This window comes from Solanum stenotomum, chromosome 6, assembly GCF_019186545.1.
Source record: "Solanum stenotomum isolate F172 chromosome 6, ASM1918654v1, whole genome shotgun sequence".
Lineage (NCBI taxonomy): Eukaryota > Viridiplantae > Streptophyta > Magnoliopsida > Solanales > Solanaceae > Solanum > Solanum stenotomum.
The window spans coordinates 44,430,096-44,443,089 of NC_064287.1; the positions used below are offsets into that span (position 1 = coordinate 44,430,096).

At 31.7% G+C, this 12,994-nt stretch overlaps 2 protein-coding genes across 2 annotated transcripts; both read left to right on the forward strand.

The window, feature by feature from the left end:
- The first annotated feature begins 2,127 nt into the window (after positions 1-2,127).
- LOC125867587 (polygalacturonase-1 non-catalytic subunit beta) lies at positions 2,128-4,691 on the forward strand. The gene is made up of 2 exons (XM_049548136.1): positions 2,128-2,288; positions 2,579-4,691. The coding sequence occupies exons 1-2, from the start codon at positions 2,220-2,222 to the stop codon at positions 4,400-4,402; spliced, it is 1,893 nt and encodes a 630-aa protein (XP_049404093.1). The 5' UTR covers positions 2,128-2,219; the 3' UTR covers positions 4,403-4,691.
- Positions 4,692-7,728: 3,037 nt separating this feature from the next.
- On the forward strand, positions 7,729-12,061 carry LOC125867589 (polygalacturonase-1 non-catalytic subunit beta-like). The gene is made up of 3 exons (XM_049548139.1): positions 7,729-7,840; positions 9,090-9,594; positions 10,584-12,061. The coding sequence occupies exons 1-3, from the start codon at positions 7,796-7,798 to the stop codon at positions 11,909-11,911; spliced, it is 1,878 nt and encodes a 625-aa protein (XP_049404096.1). The 5' UTR covers positions 7,729-7,795; the 3' UTR covers positions 11,912-12,061.
- Positions 12,062-12,994: the final 933 nt, after the last annotated feature.

The window sequence follows — 12,994 nt, forward strand, 5'->3', positions numbered from 1 at the left end:
ATACCTATGTGGATGACCACCCCCAAAATTTAAAAAAATTATTTAGTTTTTAAAACTTCAATTTATATCAAGTTAAAATACGTTAAACAAATTATACAAAGGAATGTAAAAAAACCAAAACCAAAAACCAATCTTGTTTCAAGAATTTAGTGGCCACAAGAAAGATAAGTGAAAAAAGTGTTCCAATAAACTCCTTAAAGAGAAATTAATTACAGATTTTGCCACTGTCACGGGCTTTTGTCTCTGACTATGAGGTACAAGTGAAAGTTTTATCATCTTTCTCTTAAATTAAAATAAAAAATAATAAAAAAGTTTTTATAGGAGAGATAAAAAGGAAGGAATAATTAAAATAATGGCACACATGAGAGTATTACTATTTTGAAGAGTTGAGTGTCACAAAAAGTTGCAGAAAAAATTTATTACATAAAACAAAAACAAAATAAATAACGCGTTGTTCACAATTCATTTGAAACCAAAAAAAGGTACCATCAATGTGCATATTTTTACGCGGCTTCTGTGCCTTATCTGTTACTAAATTTAGCTTCAAAAGCCCCCACCCTCAAAATAAGAACTTAACGTGTGTTTAAGTTATGTATTATCGTTGGTATAAAAAAGTTTTACGCGATTATATTATTGTTATAACACGTAACATGTTATATTTTTTTAAAATTAGAGGTGTATTTGGTACAAGATTCATTCACCAAGTTTCGCGGTCACCCATTTTCTTGAAAAATATGTTTTCTTTGACTTTCTTGTGAGGTTTGATAAGTAAGTAAAAAATAATGAGGGTGGGGGTGGGGGAATTGGTGGTGGGAGGAAATAATAAGTTTGAAATGTCGCTTATGAAACTTATTTTTCAATACAAAGATCATTTCTTTGTTTTTTTTTTTTTTAAAAAAAGAGAATTTGACCAATCAAATATAGAAAAAATTGAAAAAGTACTACGTACCAAACAAACCCTACATATTCCACATTTTAAGGAGACTCACAAGCATACATTTTTTGATAATCTAATAACATAGAAAAAATTCATATTATAATTTTCTTTATTCATTTTTATTTGTCAAATATTTTAAAAATATATTTTTATATTTACTTATAACTTTTAAATTATCAAAATATGGATATTAATTATTATTTCTTAAAAGTCATACAAAATCTAAGTAAATAAGTAAAAGTGAATCGAACGAATAACTTGAAAAAAAAAAAAGTAACCATGCTTTTACTGCAAGGTAAGGGGGTTGGTTCTTGGTGTGGGGTGGGTTCCCAATGTTGTAATGCCCTAATGTTTAGGGTAGTCCTCTTTTTAAGCCTTTGCTTGTCTCAATGAATACTCTCAAAGAGGTTCATTAATGTTTTGGAGTTCCCAAAATGCTAATGTCCTCTCTTCAAAACTTTCTTGTCCAACTCATTTTTAATATTACTCATTCCTAGAGATTTCTCTTATAAATAAATGTGAAAATATAAATTGAAATTTGAAATCTTTACTTTGAAGGGCTAAAATGTCAAGGCAAATTACAAAACAAACAACTTGGAGTAATTTTTTTAAAAAGATATGAGTGGTCCACATCAGGAAGCAGATATAAACAAAGCAAAAGCTCTTTGTTTACTAAAATGTGTAACAAAAATCCTTCTCAAAACTATGTGATTACTCAAGAAACCAAAACCCTCTACTACATATTGTACTACTCCCTCGTTTCATATCACTTGACCCTTGTTGACCTAATACATCCTTTAAAAAATAATTAATTATTTTATTATTAATAATTTGAAATACTAAATTTAATTATTACACGACGTTACATAATTATTTAATATCAAGAATAATATAGAAAGAATAAAAATCTCTCTTGAAACATCTATTGAAATAGAAAATAGTGATTGTTTCACCTTAATCAAATATCTTATGTTCGAGCGCTAATTTTGTTGAGAGTGCTACTTCCGAATGGGTTTTACAGTACGTGATTTAAATTTAAGAGAAGGTTCAATATGAATTTTGGATAAAGAGTGGAAAACAAAAAAACAAAAAAGTAAGTGGTGATAAATAGTGTTTAAACTACAAAGGGGCAAGAACTAACCCCACACTCCATCATCCTCTCTATTTTCTACTATACTCTTTTAGAACCTTCTACTATAAATTATGTGCCTCCAACCAAACCTCCCCACCAACATTCTACTCTTCACCTTCTCTCTCTTTCTATCTGTTACACACCAAAGAAATGCACACTAAGATTCTTCTTCCTTCTTGCATCTTACTACTTCTTTTGTTCTCACTACCATCCTTCAATGTAAGTAACAATCTTCAACTCATCTATTTCAACTTCTTGAACTAATCTTGATTTGTCACAAAGATTGTACCTTTATATGTACCCACTATGTGTCAATTAAGTAATCTTGATTTTTGTCATAATAATTGTAGCTTTATGTACCTCACTAAGTGTCAAATGAAGTAATCTTGATGTTGTCTAAAGATTGTATTTTTATGTACTCATGGAGTTAGGTGTCAAATGAAGTAAATCTTGATTTTGTCATAAAGATTGTAACTTTATGTATTGATGGGGTTTTGGTGTCAATGCAGGTTGTTGTAGCTGGAGATGGTGAATCTGGTAACCCATTTACACCCAAAGGTTATCTGATTAGGTACTGGAAGAAACAAATCTCAAATGACTTACCAAAGCCATGGTTCCTTCTGAACAAGGCATCTCCATTGAATGCTGCACAATATGCAACTTACACTAAACTTGTTGCTGATCAAAATGCACTCACCACACACCTTCACACCTTCTGCTCTTCAGCAAATCTCATGTGTGCACCAGATCTGTCACCAAGTCTTGAAAAACACAGTGGAGAAATCCATTTTGCGACTTACAGTGACAAAAACTTCACCAATTACGGAACCAATGAACCTGGAATTGGAGTTAACACCTTCAAGAACTACTCTGATGGAGAAAACATCCCTGTAAATTCTTTCAGGCGATACGGTAGAGGTTCTCCCCGTGATAATAAATTTGACAATTATGCCCCTGATGGCAATGTAATTGACCAAAGTTTCAATTCCTATAGCACAAGCACTGCAGGGGGTTCTGGCCAATTCACAAATTACGCCGCGAATACCAATGTCCCCAATCTGCATTTCACTTCCTATTCCGATCAAGGAACAGGAGGTGAACAGAAATTCACAACATACTCACAACAAGCAAATGCTGGTGACCAATATTTCAAAAGCTACGGCAAAAATGGGAATGGTGCTAATGGTGAATTCGTCAGCTATGGAAATGACACGAATGTTCTTGGCTCAACATTTACAAATTATGGTCAGACAGCAAATGGGGGAGACCAAAAGTTCACATCTTATGGTTTCAATGGCAATGTTCCTGAAAATCATTTCACCAACTATGGCGTTGGAGGTAATGGTCCGTCTGAGACTTTTACTAGCTACAGAGATCAATCGAATGTTGGAGATGACACGTTCACTACCTATGTTAAGGATGCAAATGGCGGTGAAGCCAATTTCACCAACTATGGTCAATCATTCAATGAAGGTACTGATGTATTCACTACTTACGGTAAAGGGGGTAATGACCCACATATTAATTTCAAAACTTACGGAGTTAACAACACTTTCAAAGATTATGTCAAAGATACTGCCACATTTTCCAATTACCACAACAAAACTTCCCAAGTTTTAGCATCGTTGACCGAGGTCAACGGTGGTAAAAAGGTGAATAACCGGTGGGTTGAGCCCGGAAAGTTTTTCCGGGAGAAGATGTTGAAGAGTGGTACAATCATGCCTATGCCAGATATTAAGGATAAGATGCCTAAAAGGTCCTTTTTGCCCCGGGTGATTGCTGCGAAATTACCCTTTTCTACTTCAAAAATTGCTGAGCTGAAGAAAATCTTCCACGCCGGAGATGATTCTCAGGTGGAGAAGATGATCGGTGATGCATTGAGCGAGTGTGAAAGAGCACCGAGCGCCGGTGAGACGAAACAATGTGTTAACTCAGCTGAAGATATGATTGATTTCGCAACATCAGTGTTGGGTCGAAACGTCGTGGTTCGAACGACTGAGAATACAAAAGGGTCAAATGGAAATATCATGATAGGATCAGTTAAAGGAATCAACGGTGGAAAAGTTACCAAATCAGTATCTTGTCATCAGACGTTGTATCCTTACTTACTGTATTACTGTCATTCGGTTCCTAAAGTCCGGGTCTACGAAGCGGATATTTTAGACCCGAATTCAAAGGCTAAGATCAATCATGGTGTTGCGATTTGCCACGTGGATACTTCTTCATGGGGACCGACTCATGGAGCGTTCGTTGCACTCGGGTTGGGACCCGGGAAAATAGAGGTTTGCCATTGGATCTTTGAGAATGATATGACTTGGGCAATTGCTGATTGAGTGAGAACCAAGAGAGAAAAAAAGGAATTGAATAAATATGCAAAATTTCTAATTCGGGTTGAACCGGGTGTGTTACAAGAAGAAGAAAAAAGGTACCACTGGTTTGACTTTTATAGTAATTATTATTATTAATCATTAATTATCATAGTCTTAATTTTTATTTTATGTAATTTTCGTGTAAGTTCCACTTTGCCTTCATTAAGTTTGAATGGCTATCAATTTACATTATTTGTCATGTAATCATTTTATTGTTGTCTCATATTTGGGCAAAGTAATGTAGTTATTGCTAGATGATTTGTGCTTTTATTTACTCATACAAAAGAGAAAAATAGATTAACAATATGCACATTAGGGCTAAAACGCTCTTTAAAACAAACAAATCTATGTTGAACATGACTTGAACTCGAGACAATTGATTTTGTTGCGTCTCAAAAGGTACATTCTTGTCATCTATAAAAGTATAAAGTAGGTAAAAAAAAACAAGTTCACTTTGTGACAGAAATGTAATATGCCTCGTTTTGCCTGCTTTTTTTTCTCTCTTTCTTTTGGTTAACTAATTCTTTGTCCTCTAATTTTCTTCCTATAATAGTAACTTATAACTTCCGTCATTTGGATGTAAAATTGTTATTCTATAGGTTTATCTAACTAGCCCTAAGAAGTACTAATTTAAAATCGTCAAGCTTTTCCAAATCCGTTTTCTAGGGATTTTAGCTTTCATTATTGTGGTATAAAAACTTTATTCTAACCATGATTTTTTTAATCTTAAATTAACATATTTCTGAGTTCGATTCATCAAATTCATGGTGAAGTGTGTGGAGTCTCGCTTTTTACGAAAAATGATTCCCTAATATATGGATAGGGAGTAATTTTATACGCTTGTGATGAAAGTTAAGTTTTCAAAGAAAACATTTATAATAACTAAATATCAGAAAATAACTTCCTTAAAAAACATATTTTTAAAAAGTAATTTTTGATATACCATATGGTAAAAAAGAGTATGGTCAATTTCAACATTAAATTAACCAGTGTAAGAGGTATGACTGCCTGCACAATATTCATTACATCCAATAAAAGAAAAATTGAACACACAACTACCTTCTACTAAATGTGCAGACTAATAAATCAAATCCATAGAATCAAAGAAGATGAAAATAACAAAATCTTAGCCACCTTCTTATTAGGAGATTTAGTATTATAACTTTACTTTTTATTTCATTTAAAAAAGAACGATATATTTTCTTAATTTTATCGATATTTAATGACATTATCAATATATTAGTTACGTTGGGTTTGGTTTATTTGACAAAAAAGTCCATATACTCTTTCTAAGGGTAGTTTTGAAATGTTGCGAAGTTCTTTCATATTTCTTAAATTTTGTAATCAGTCAAACTATATCACATAAATTAGGCTAGAGAAACTACAATTTTATGATTAAAAAAATTGTAAAATATTTTTTTTTCAAAGTGAAAAATAATATTTGTAAATCTTTAGAGTTATTTTATTTAACTTATTCTTATTAATTTAAAGTGAAAAAATTTCATGGTGAAACGCTTGACAAACTATGTATGACCCACCCAACTTTTAATAGGTAGGGCATTAAATGATGGTAAAAATGACCTAAATATACGATTTATTTTATTATATTCTCTAAAATTTTCTACCATTTAAAAAAATTACAAAAAATTCTAATGTCTCCTATTCTAGGATACATCACTTTACGCGATATATCGGTTGAATACATTACTTACACCATGTATCGGAACGTTAAGTGATGTATTTGAAACCGAAGACGCAATGTATCGAGACGTTGAGGGATGTATATGAAATCGAAACGCGATGTATCAAAACGTTTTGGGATGTATCCGAATTCCACCAAATTTAAGAAATTTTGTAATTTTAAAAAGAATAGCAATAGAACATAATTAGCTATTAAGTAAAATTCCCAAATGATTTTCATATGAGCTAATTTGGGCAACAATCCATTTTCATCTGTCATAGCCCAAATCAACCAGTAAAACCATGCCTAACGGATCATTAACTTATGATCCATTTTTTAACTCGTCGATTTATTAACTCAATTCATCTTGACCCGTTCAATTTCCGCCCCTTCTAACATCCATAGGAAGAAAAATCTCCCAGCCCTCAGTTGCAGGGCCTGCTGCCTTTCTATGTATGACTGCACTAATGAGAAAAGGATGGGAAGAATGAATGCTACTGAAAGCGAAATGCGAGTGAGTTGTCAAAAATAAGCAAACTTAAGTAGACAACTGATGTATATCCAAACATTATTATGCGGATTCGTTTGATACGAGAGATAAATGAATAACTAATTTTAAAATAATTTTATTTTATATTTAACTAGAGTATCATAAAAATTATGAAATAATTTATCTTTATTCCGCGTTAAAAATAAGATGATATCATATTAAAATTAATCTCGTGATAATTTGTTTCGGAACCAAACGAGCCGTCCTCCACTTCATAAAGCGCGTCAATAAAATGCCTGCCTGTTTCCCAATCAAAGAAAGCAGAATTGTACTCACCAAATTCATCTCCCATAATTAGCTGAAAATAAAAGAAACATTTATTAGTGAAATTTTCGCCCATTATTTAATTTCAATTTGTTGCAACTTCGAGACCTTAAAATTATAATTAAAAATTCCTTTGAGCAAATTTAAAATCTCATGGTACGGAAATTTTTTATTTTATTTCTTATTCGGTCTTTGATACTTATATTAGAGTCCGACTAAATTAGATTCGCGCTGAAAAGTCTCATATTGGGGGTAAAATCACTTTCTAAAAAAGGTGATTTCATATCCAAAGAGACTCAAAACTAAAAATTCTAACTAAAAATGAAAGAGTATTTACTATTCTACCATGACGATCTTTTATTGGTCGATCAAGGCACCTTGTCATAGAATAGGATGGGTCTAAATTCTAAATGGCACATAACTCTTAGAAGAAGGGATCCAAACTAAAATTATCCATGTGACAAAAACAAATACTCTCTTCGTTTTAACTTGTTCAGCTTTATACAAATTTAAGTATTTATATATATTAAATGATATAAATATTAATTAAATTCAAGTTAAAAAATACATTTATATATCACATTACGTCATTTAGATATTCAAGTAAACAATTCTAGAACTAGTCAACATAAGTGTGTGAATAGTAGGTCATTCTATTAGCTGTATGGCATGACAATGCCAATTTCCATCAGTACCTCCATTATCATTTATCATCATCATTATTATCATATCTACTACTATACTATACTATATTATACTATACTATTTTATGCACTATATATCTATATACTTCCAACAAGAAATTATATCCCACAAACCAAACGTTCTCAAAAAAGAAATATTAAAAATCTTCACAAAAGAAATGCATACAAACACTTTGCTTCTCTCTATTTTCCTACTTTTCAGTGTAAGTTGTCATATTAGTTTAAGTTATTTTTTGTCTTTTCACTTTCCCAAGTTAGATTACTACTCATTTCTTTATAAACTAAAGTTACTTATTTTTTTATTACTCACTCTATTTTTAAGTATGTGATAGTTTAGCCTTTTTATTTAGTCTTAAATAAGTATTGTCTTAAATAATCACGAAGACATTAATAGTGTTCTATTAATTTTACTTTTCTTTAAATAAAGAAAGTTTTGCATAATGAGGAAACTACCTAATAGTTGCATCTTTATCAAGATAGAGTGTATTGGAGAAAATAATGTTTGCATTAGCTTGATGTATTATTAGTATCTTGTTTGGTACATTTTTCTAACTTATGCATAACTAATACTTGTATTAGTAATACATTCTATTGTGTATTGAAGAGTGTATTACTAACATCATCTATTTCTATGCATTAGTAATCCAATGGGTTCTAATGCATGCATTAACATTGTTAAAGACATAATTGCCCTCAAAAACTTTTTTTACATCCTTTCCATTATATTTGTTGAGGGTATTTTTGTAAACAAATATTTTTTTAAAAAAAAACTATGTAATGCATAATATTTTTAGTACACCAAACCAAACATTGCATAAAAAAAATCTTATCATAACTAATGCAAACAGTATAAATACAAACGTTACTAATGCAAGCATTACTAATACACTATATTTTGCATTATTCTTATACACTCTACCAAACGACCAAAATGCTCTTTATTTTTTAGAATGAGTAGTTTTCTTAAGAAGTACACAGAACTTAAAAACATCACTTATTTAAAAACATAGAGAATGTTTCATAAGATTGATTTTTTTTTATATATTTAAAACATTTCTGAACTTGACACAAATTATTAGTTAGGTACTCGAATTATTAACGGGCTTAAAAATACTCATACACATGACTAACTAACTTAAATATACCCTCGATCTTCCACATGACATAGCAAATAGTTTCAAACTCTTGTAATAACATGAACCTCTTACTAAAAAGTCGAGAAAAATATTGATAATATCACTAAACTTAGTAAGAATTCATGGATGTATTTCATTTATGTTGCAAGATCGAAAATATATTTATGTTCAGTCAGTGAAGTAAAGAAAAGTTTTTAAAGCCGTTAATAATTCATGAATGAAACTAATAATTTGTTTCAAATTTAAGAGTATTTTTAATACTTCTTTTGTATTTATAAATTACAATACCCTTTTAACATATTTGTATTTTATTCAGGTGATTGTGGCCGGAAACAGAGAAAACTCCGGCGACGCTGTAAACCCTTTTACACCAAAAGCTTATTCAATTCGTTACTGGAAGAAACGAATTTCAAATAAATTACCCAAACCTTGGTTTCTTCTAAACAAAGCTTCACCATTAAATGCTGCACAATTTGCAAAATACTCAAAGCTAGCAACAGGGGATCAAAAATCTCTGTCAAATGAAATTCAATCATTTTGCTCCTCTGCAAATCTGCTCTGTTTTCCTGATATTTCAACAAGTTTAGACAAACATGGCCAAGATACGCAATTTTCTTCATATATGAGCAAGAATTTCATCAATTATGGCAACAAATTGCCTGGTGGTTTTGATAGTTTCAAAATATATGCTGAAAATGATAACCTTCCTGTGAATTCTTTCCGGCAATATAGCCGCGGTGGCGCTGGCCATGATGATATATTTTCTACTTACGCACCGAACGGGAATGTGATTGATCAAAGCTTCAACACTTATGGCACAGGTCAGTCAGAGTTAGAAATTTAAATTTGACGGGTTTAATCTTTATATATTATTGTTATTTGCGTGATTATGGTGTCAGATAAGCGAGTTAGAACAAATTTGGACGGGTCAAATGAGTTAATAAATGGATGGTTATTGATATAACCAAAAGTGTCATAAGCCAATTGCATAATTATTATTAGGGATAATACATATATTTGACCTTAAACTTGGCTTCAAATTTTAACTTTGACATTCAACTTTCATAGTGCACAAACAAGCACTTTAACTATCCAACCTTCTAATAAATAAACACGCGATTTTTGGAGCCAAGAGCGTAAAATGCAAACGCTGCCACGTGTATTAGTGAGCCACTCAATGACTGCCAACTAATTAAACACTTTACACATCCATTTTAGAACTAAAAAAAAATAAAATTAATTAAGGGTAGAGTTGTTATTTCAGCATTTTTTTCACTGTTGTGTGCCTCAAAAATTACTTCTCACTCGCGCAAAATGCATGCACATCACGCATTTTGCCAGGTAAGACACGCATGTTTATTTACTAAAAGGTTGGATAGTTAAAGTGTCTATTTGTGCACTTTGAAAGTTGGAGGTCAAAATTAAAATTTGAAGCCAAGTTTAAGGTCCAATATATGTATTATGCCTTATTATTATTAAGTTTAATTATTTTATGTTAACTTTATAAGTATCTAATAAAATTATTCTTTCATAATGTGTCGAATAAAAAATACTATCCTTTTCAAATATTTTCATAAGATTTTTTATAAGAATATTTGAATTACATATCAACTTAATATATGATAGACTAAACTAATAAATAAGCGGATTCATTAGTATGTTATTGGTCCAATGGCTTAAAAGGACTCTTGGGAAGGGTTCAAATCCCTTTGGTCACCACTCACCATGTAGTTCTTTTTAGTATTTTTTTTTAATTCGAAATGTCTCTAACTTATAAATTTCAAATTCTGAATCCATCTTTGCTTCGCAGGCCTAGCTGCTTTTGGCATTGGCCAGTTCAAGATCTATGGGCCCAACGTCAACGTACCTAATCTACGATTCACAACTTACTCAACCGAGGGAGTTGGTAGAAAGCAATCTTTTACGGGCTACTCGAAAGATACAAATTCAGGGAGCCAATCTTTCACAAGCTACGCAAGAAATGCTAACGGAGCAGTCAACGACTTCACCAGTTACGCTAATAACTCCAACGTAATAGGCTCAACATTTACCAACTATGGTGAATCAGAAAATGGTGGAGGTAACACGTTCAATTCGTATGGATCTAATGCAAATGTCCCGAAAAATACCTTCAAGAGTTATGGTTTATCAGGTAATGCTCCTTTCGAAACGTTTATAAATTATCGAGATAAATCTAACGTTGGAGAAGATAATTTTGTATCGTACGTCGATGATCCGAATAGTGGTAGAGCACATTTTCAGAATTATGGTCAGTCATTTGGTGAAGGATCCGATGGATTTAGTAAATATGGTTCTAAAATTACTGATGCACAAACTATTGGATTTGAGACTTATGGTGTCAACTCAACTTTTAATGAGTATGGAAAATCAATTCCAACATTTACTGATTACAAAAATAAAACAATTAATCAGATTTCATCTTTTTTGATGGGTAAAAATAACAAATGGATGGTTGAGCCAGGCAAATTTTTTAGAGAAAAAATGTTGAAAATTGGAACTATAATGCCAATGCCTGATATTCAAGACAAAATGCCAAAAAGATCTTTTTTGCCTAGAGTGATCGCATCGAAATTACCATTTTCTACTTCGAAAATTGGTAATTTAAAGAAAATTTTCCACGCGGGAAATGATTCTCAAATGGGGAAGATGATCGACGATGCATTGGTCGAGTGTGAAAGATCCCCGAGTGCTGGTGAAACAAAGAGGTGTGTCAGCTCAATTGAGGACATGATTGACTTTTCTACCTCGGTGTTAGGTCAAAATATCATCGTTCGGACAACTGAGAATATAAAAGGGTCAAAGGGAGATATTTTGATTGGATCAGTCAAAGGAATCAACGGTGGGAAAGTAACGAAATCGGTATCTTGTCATCAAAGTTTGTTTCCGTATTTAGTTTATTATTGTCATTCGGTTCCAAAGGTTCGGGTTTATGAAGCGGATATATTGGATCCGAATTCCCAGGCTAAGATTAATCATGGTGTTGCCATTTGTCATGTGGATACGTCGACATGGGGAGCGAATCATGGAGCTTTCATGGAACTCGGGTCGGGACCCGGAAAGATTGAGGTTTGTCATTGGATCTTTGAAAATGATATGACTTGGACAATTGCTGATTGAAATGGATCTTCCAACATTCTTATTCGGGTCGGCTCAATTCTGGTTCTTGTTCAGATTATCATTGTCCAATTTTAATGCATTTTGAGCTCTCTTTTTTATTTATTAGACTTGTAATGAACTTATTTTAATTACTACTATGGTAATTACCAAGGCCGGTTTGTTTATTATAATATAATTATAGTAATATATATATATAGGCAAATCTTTCTATATATATATATTGACATTTGACGATTAGATATCATATTAAGTTGTTATAAACAAAAATATGCAAAATTAAGAAGAGTATGAATATAAAAAAGATAAACTTCAATAGTGTTTGACATAATACATAAACATGACTCTTAACTTGACGTCAGCTGGCAACTATGACCTTTAACTTTGAATGTGCACAAGTAGACACTTAAACTTGTATAAAATTGAACAAATAGACACATCCGTCCTATATGTCACATTGGCACCCTACATGGAAATTTTGTGTCCTACATGGCGTCCTACATGTATTATGCCATGTAGGATACGTGTGTCTACTTATTCAATTTTATACAAGTTTAAGTGTCTACTTGTGCATACTCAAAGTTAGAGGACACAATTGTCCGCTGAAGCCAAGTTAATGGTCATGATTATGTATTATGTCATAGTGTTTCTTCGTGAAATTATGACCATAACTGATGGAAATCATTCAAATACATTTTTTTAGATATTTGTATTTAAAATTTATTATGTGCATGACATTAATGATGATTATCATACATATTCAAATATTTTATTTTATACATGGTATATTTCTTACAAAATATTAAGTATTATTACACAATATTTGAGTACAGTTATGTAGAGGGACCATCTTATAAATAATGTACGACTGCAAAGAATGTCATTGTTATATAGGTAGACCCACCCTACACCTCTTTGCCGAAAAATTACATTGTATATAGAAGTTAAATTTTGATTTAATAAATATATATAAAAGTATTGACACTTCTTGACACAAGTGAAATGTTTAATCTAGTAATTAAGAAGATGTTAAAGTTACTTAAGGTTGTGTGCTTAGCCTTATTGGCCTCATAATTAGAGTATTAT

Bases quoted from the DNA above. Each gene is read 5' to 3' on its own strand.
- LOC125867587 (XM_049548136.1), top strand. From the start codon at position 2,220: ATGCACACTAAGATTCTTCTTCCTTCTTGCATCTTACTACTTCTTTTG. The intron at 2,289-2,578 runs GTAAGTAACAAT...GTGTCAATGCAG, and splicing joins TCTCACTACCATCCTTCAAT to GTTGTTGTAGCTGGAGATGG.
- LOC125867589 (XM_049548139.1), top strand. From the start codon at position 7,796: ATGCATACAAACACTTTGCTTCTCTCTATTTTCCTACTTTTCAGT. The intron at 7,841-9,089 runs GTAAGTTGTCAT...TATTTTATTCAG, and splicing joins CTATTTTCCTACTTTTCAGT to GTGATTGTGGCCGGAAACAG. The intron at 9,595-10,583 runs GTCAGTCAGAGT...TTTGCTTCGCAG, and splicing joins CTTCAACACTTATGGCACAG to GCCTAGCTGCTTTTGGCATT.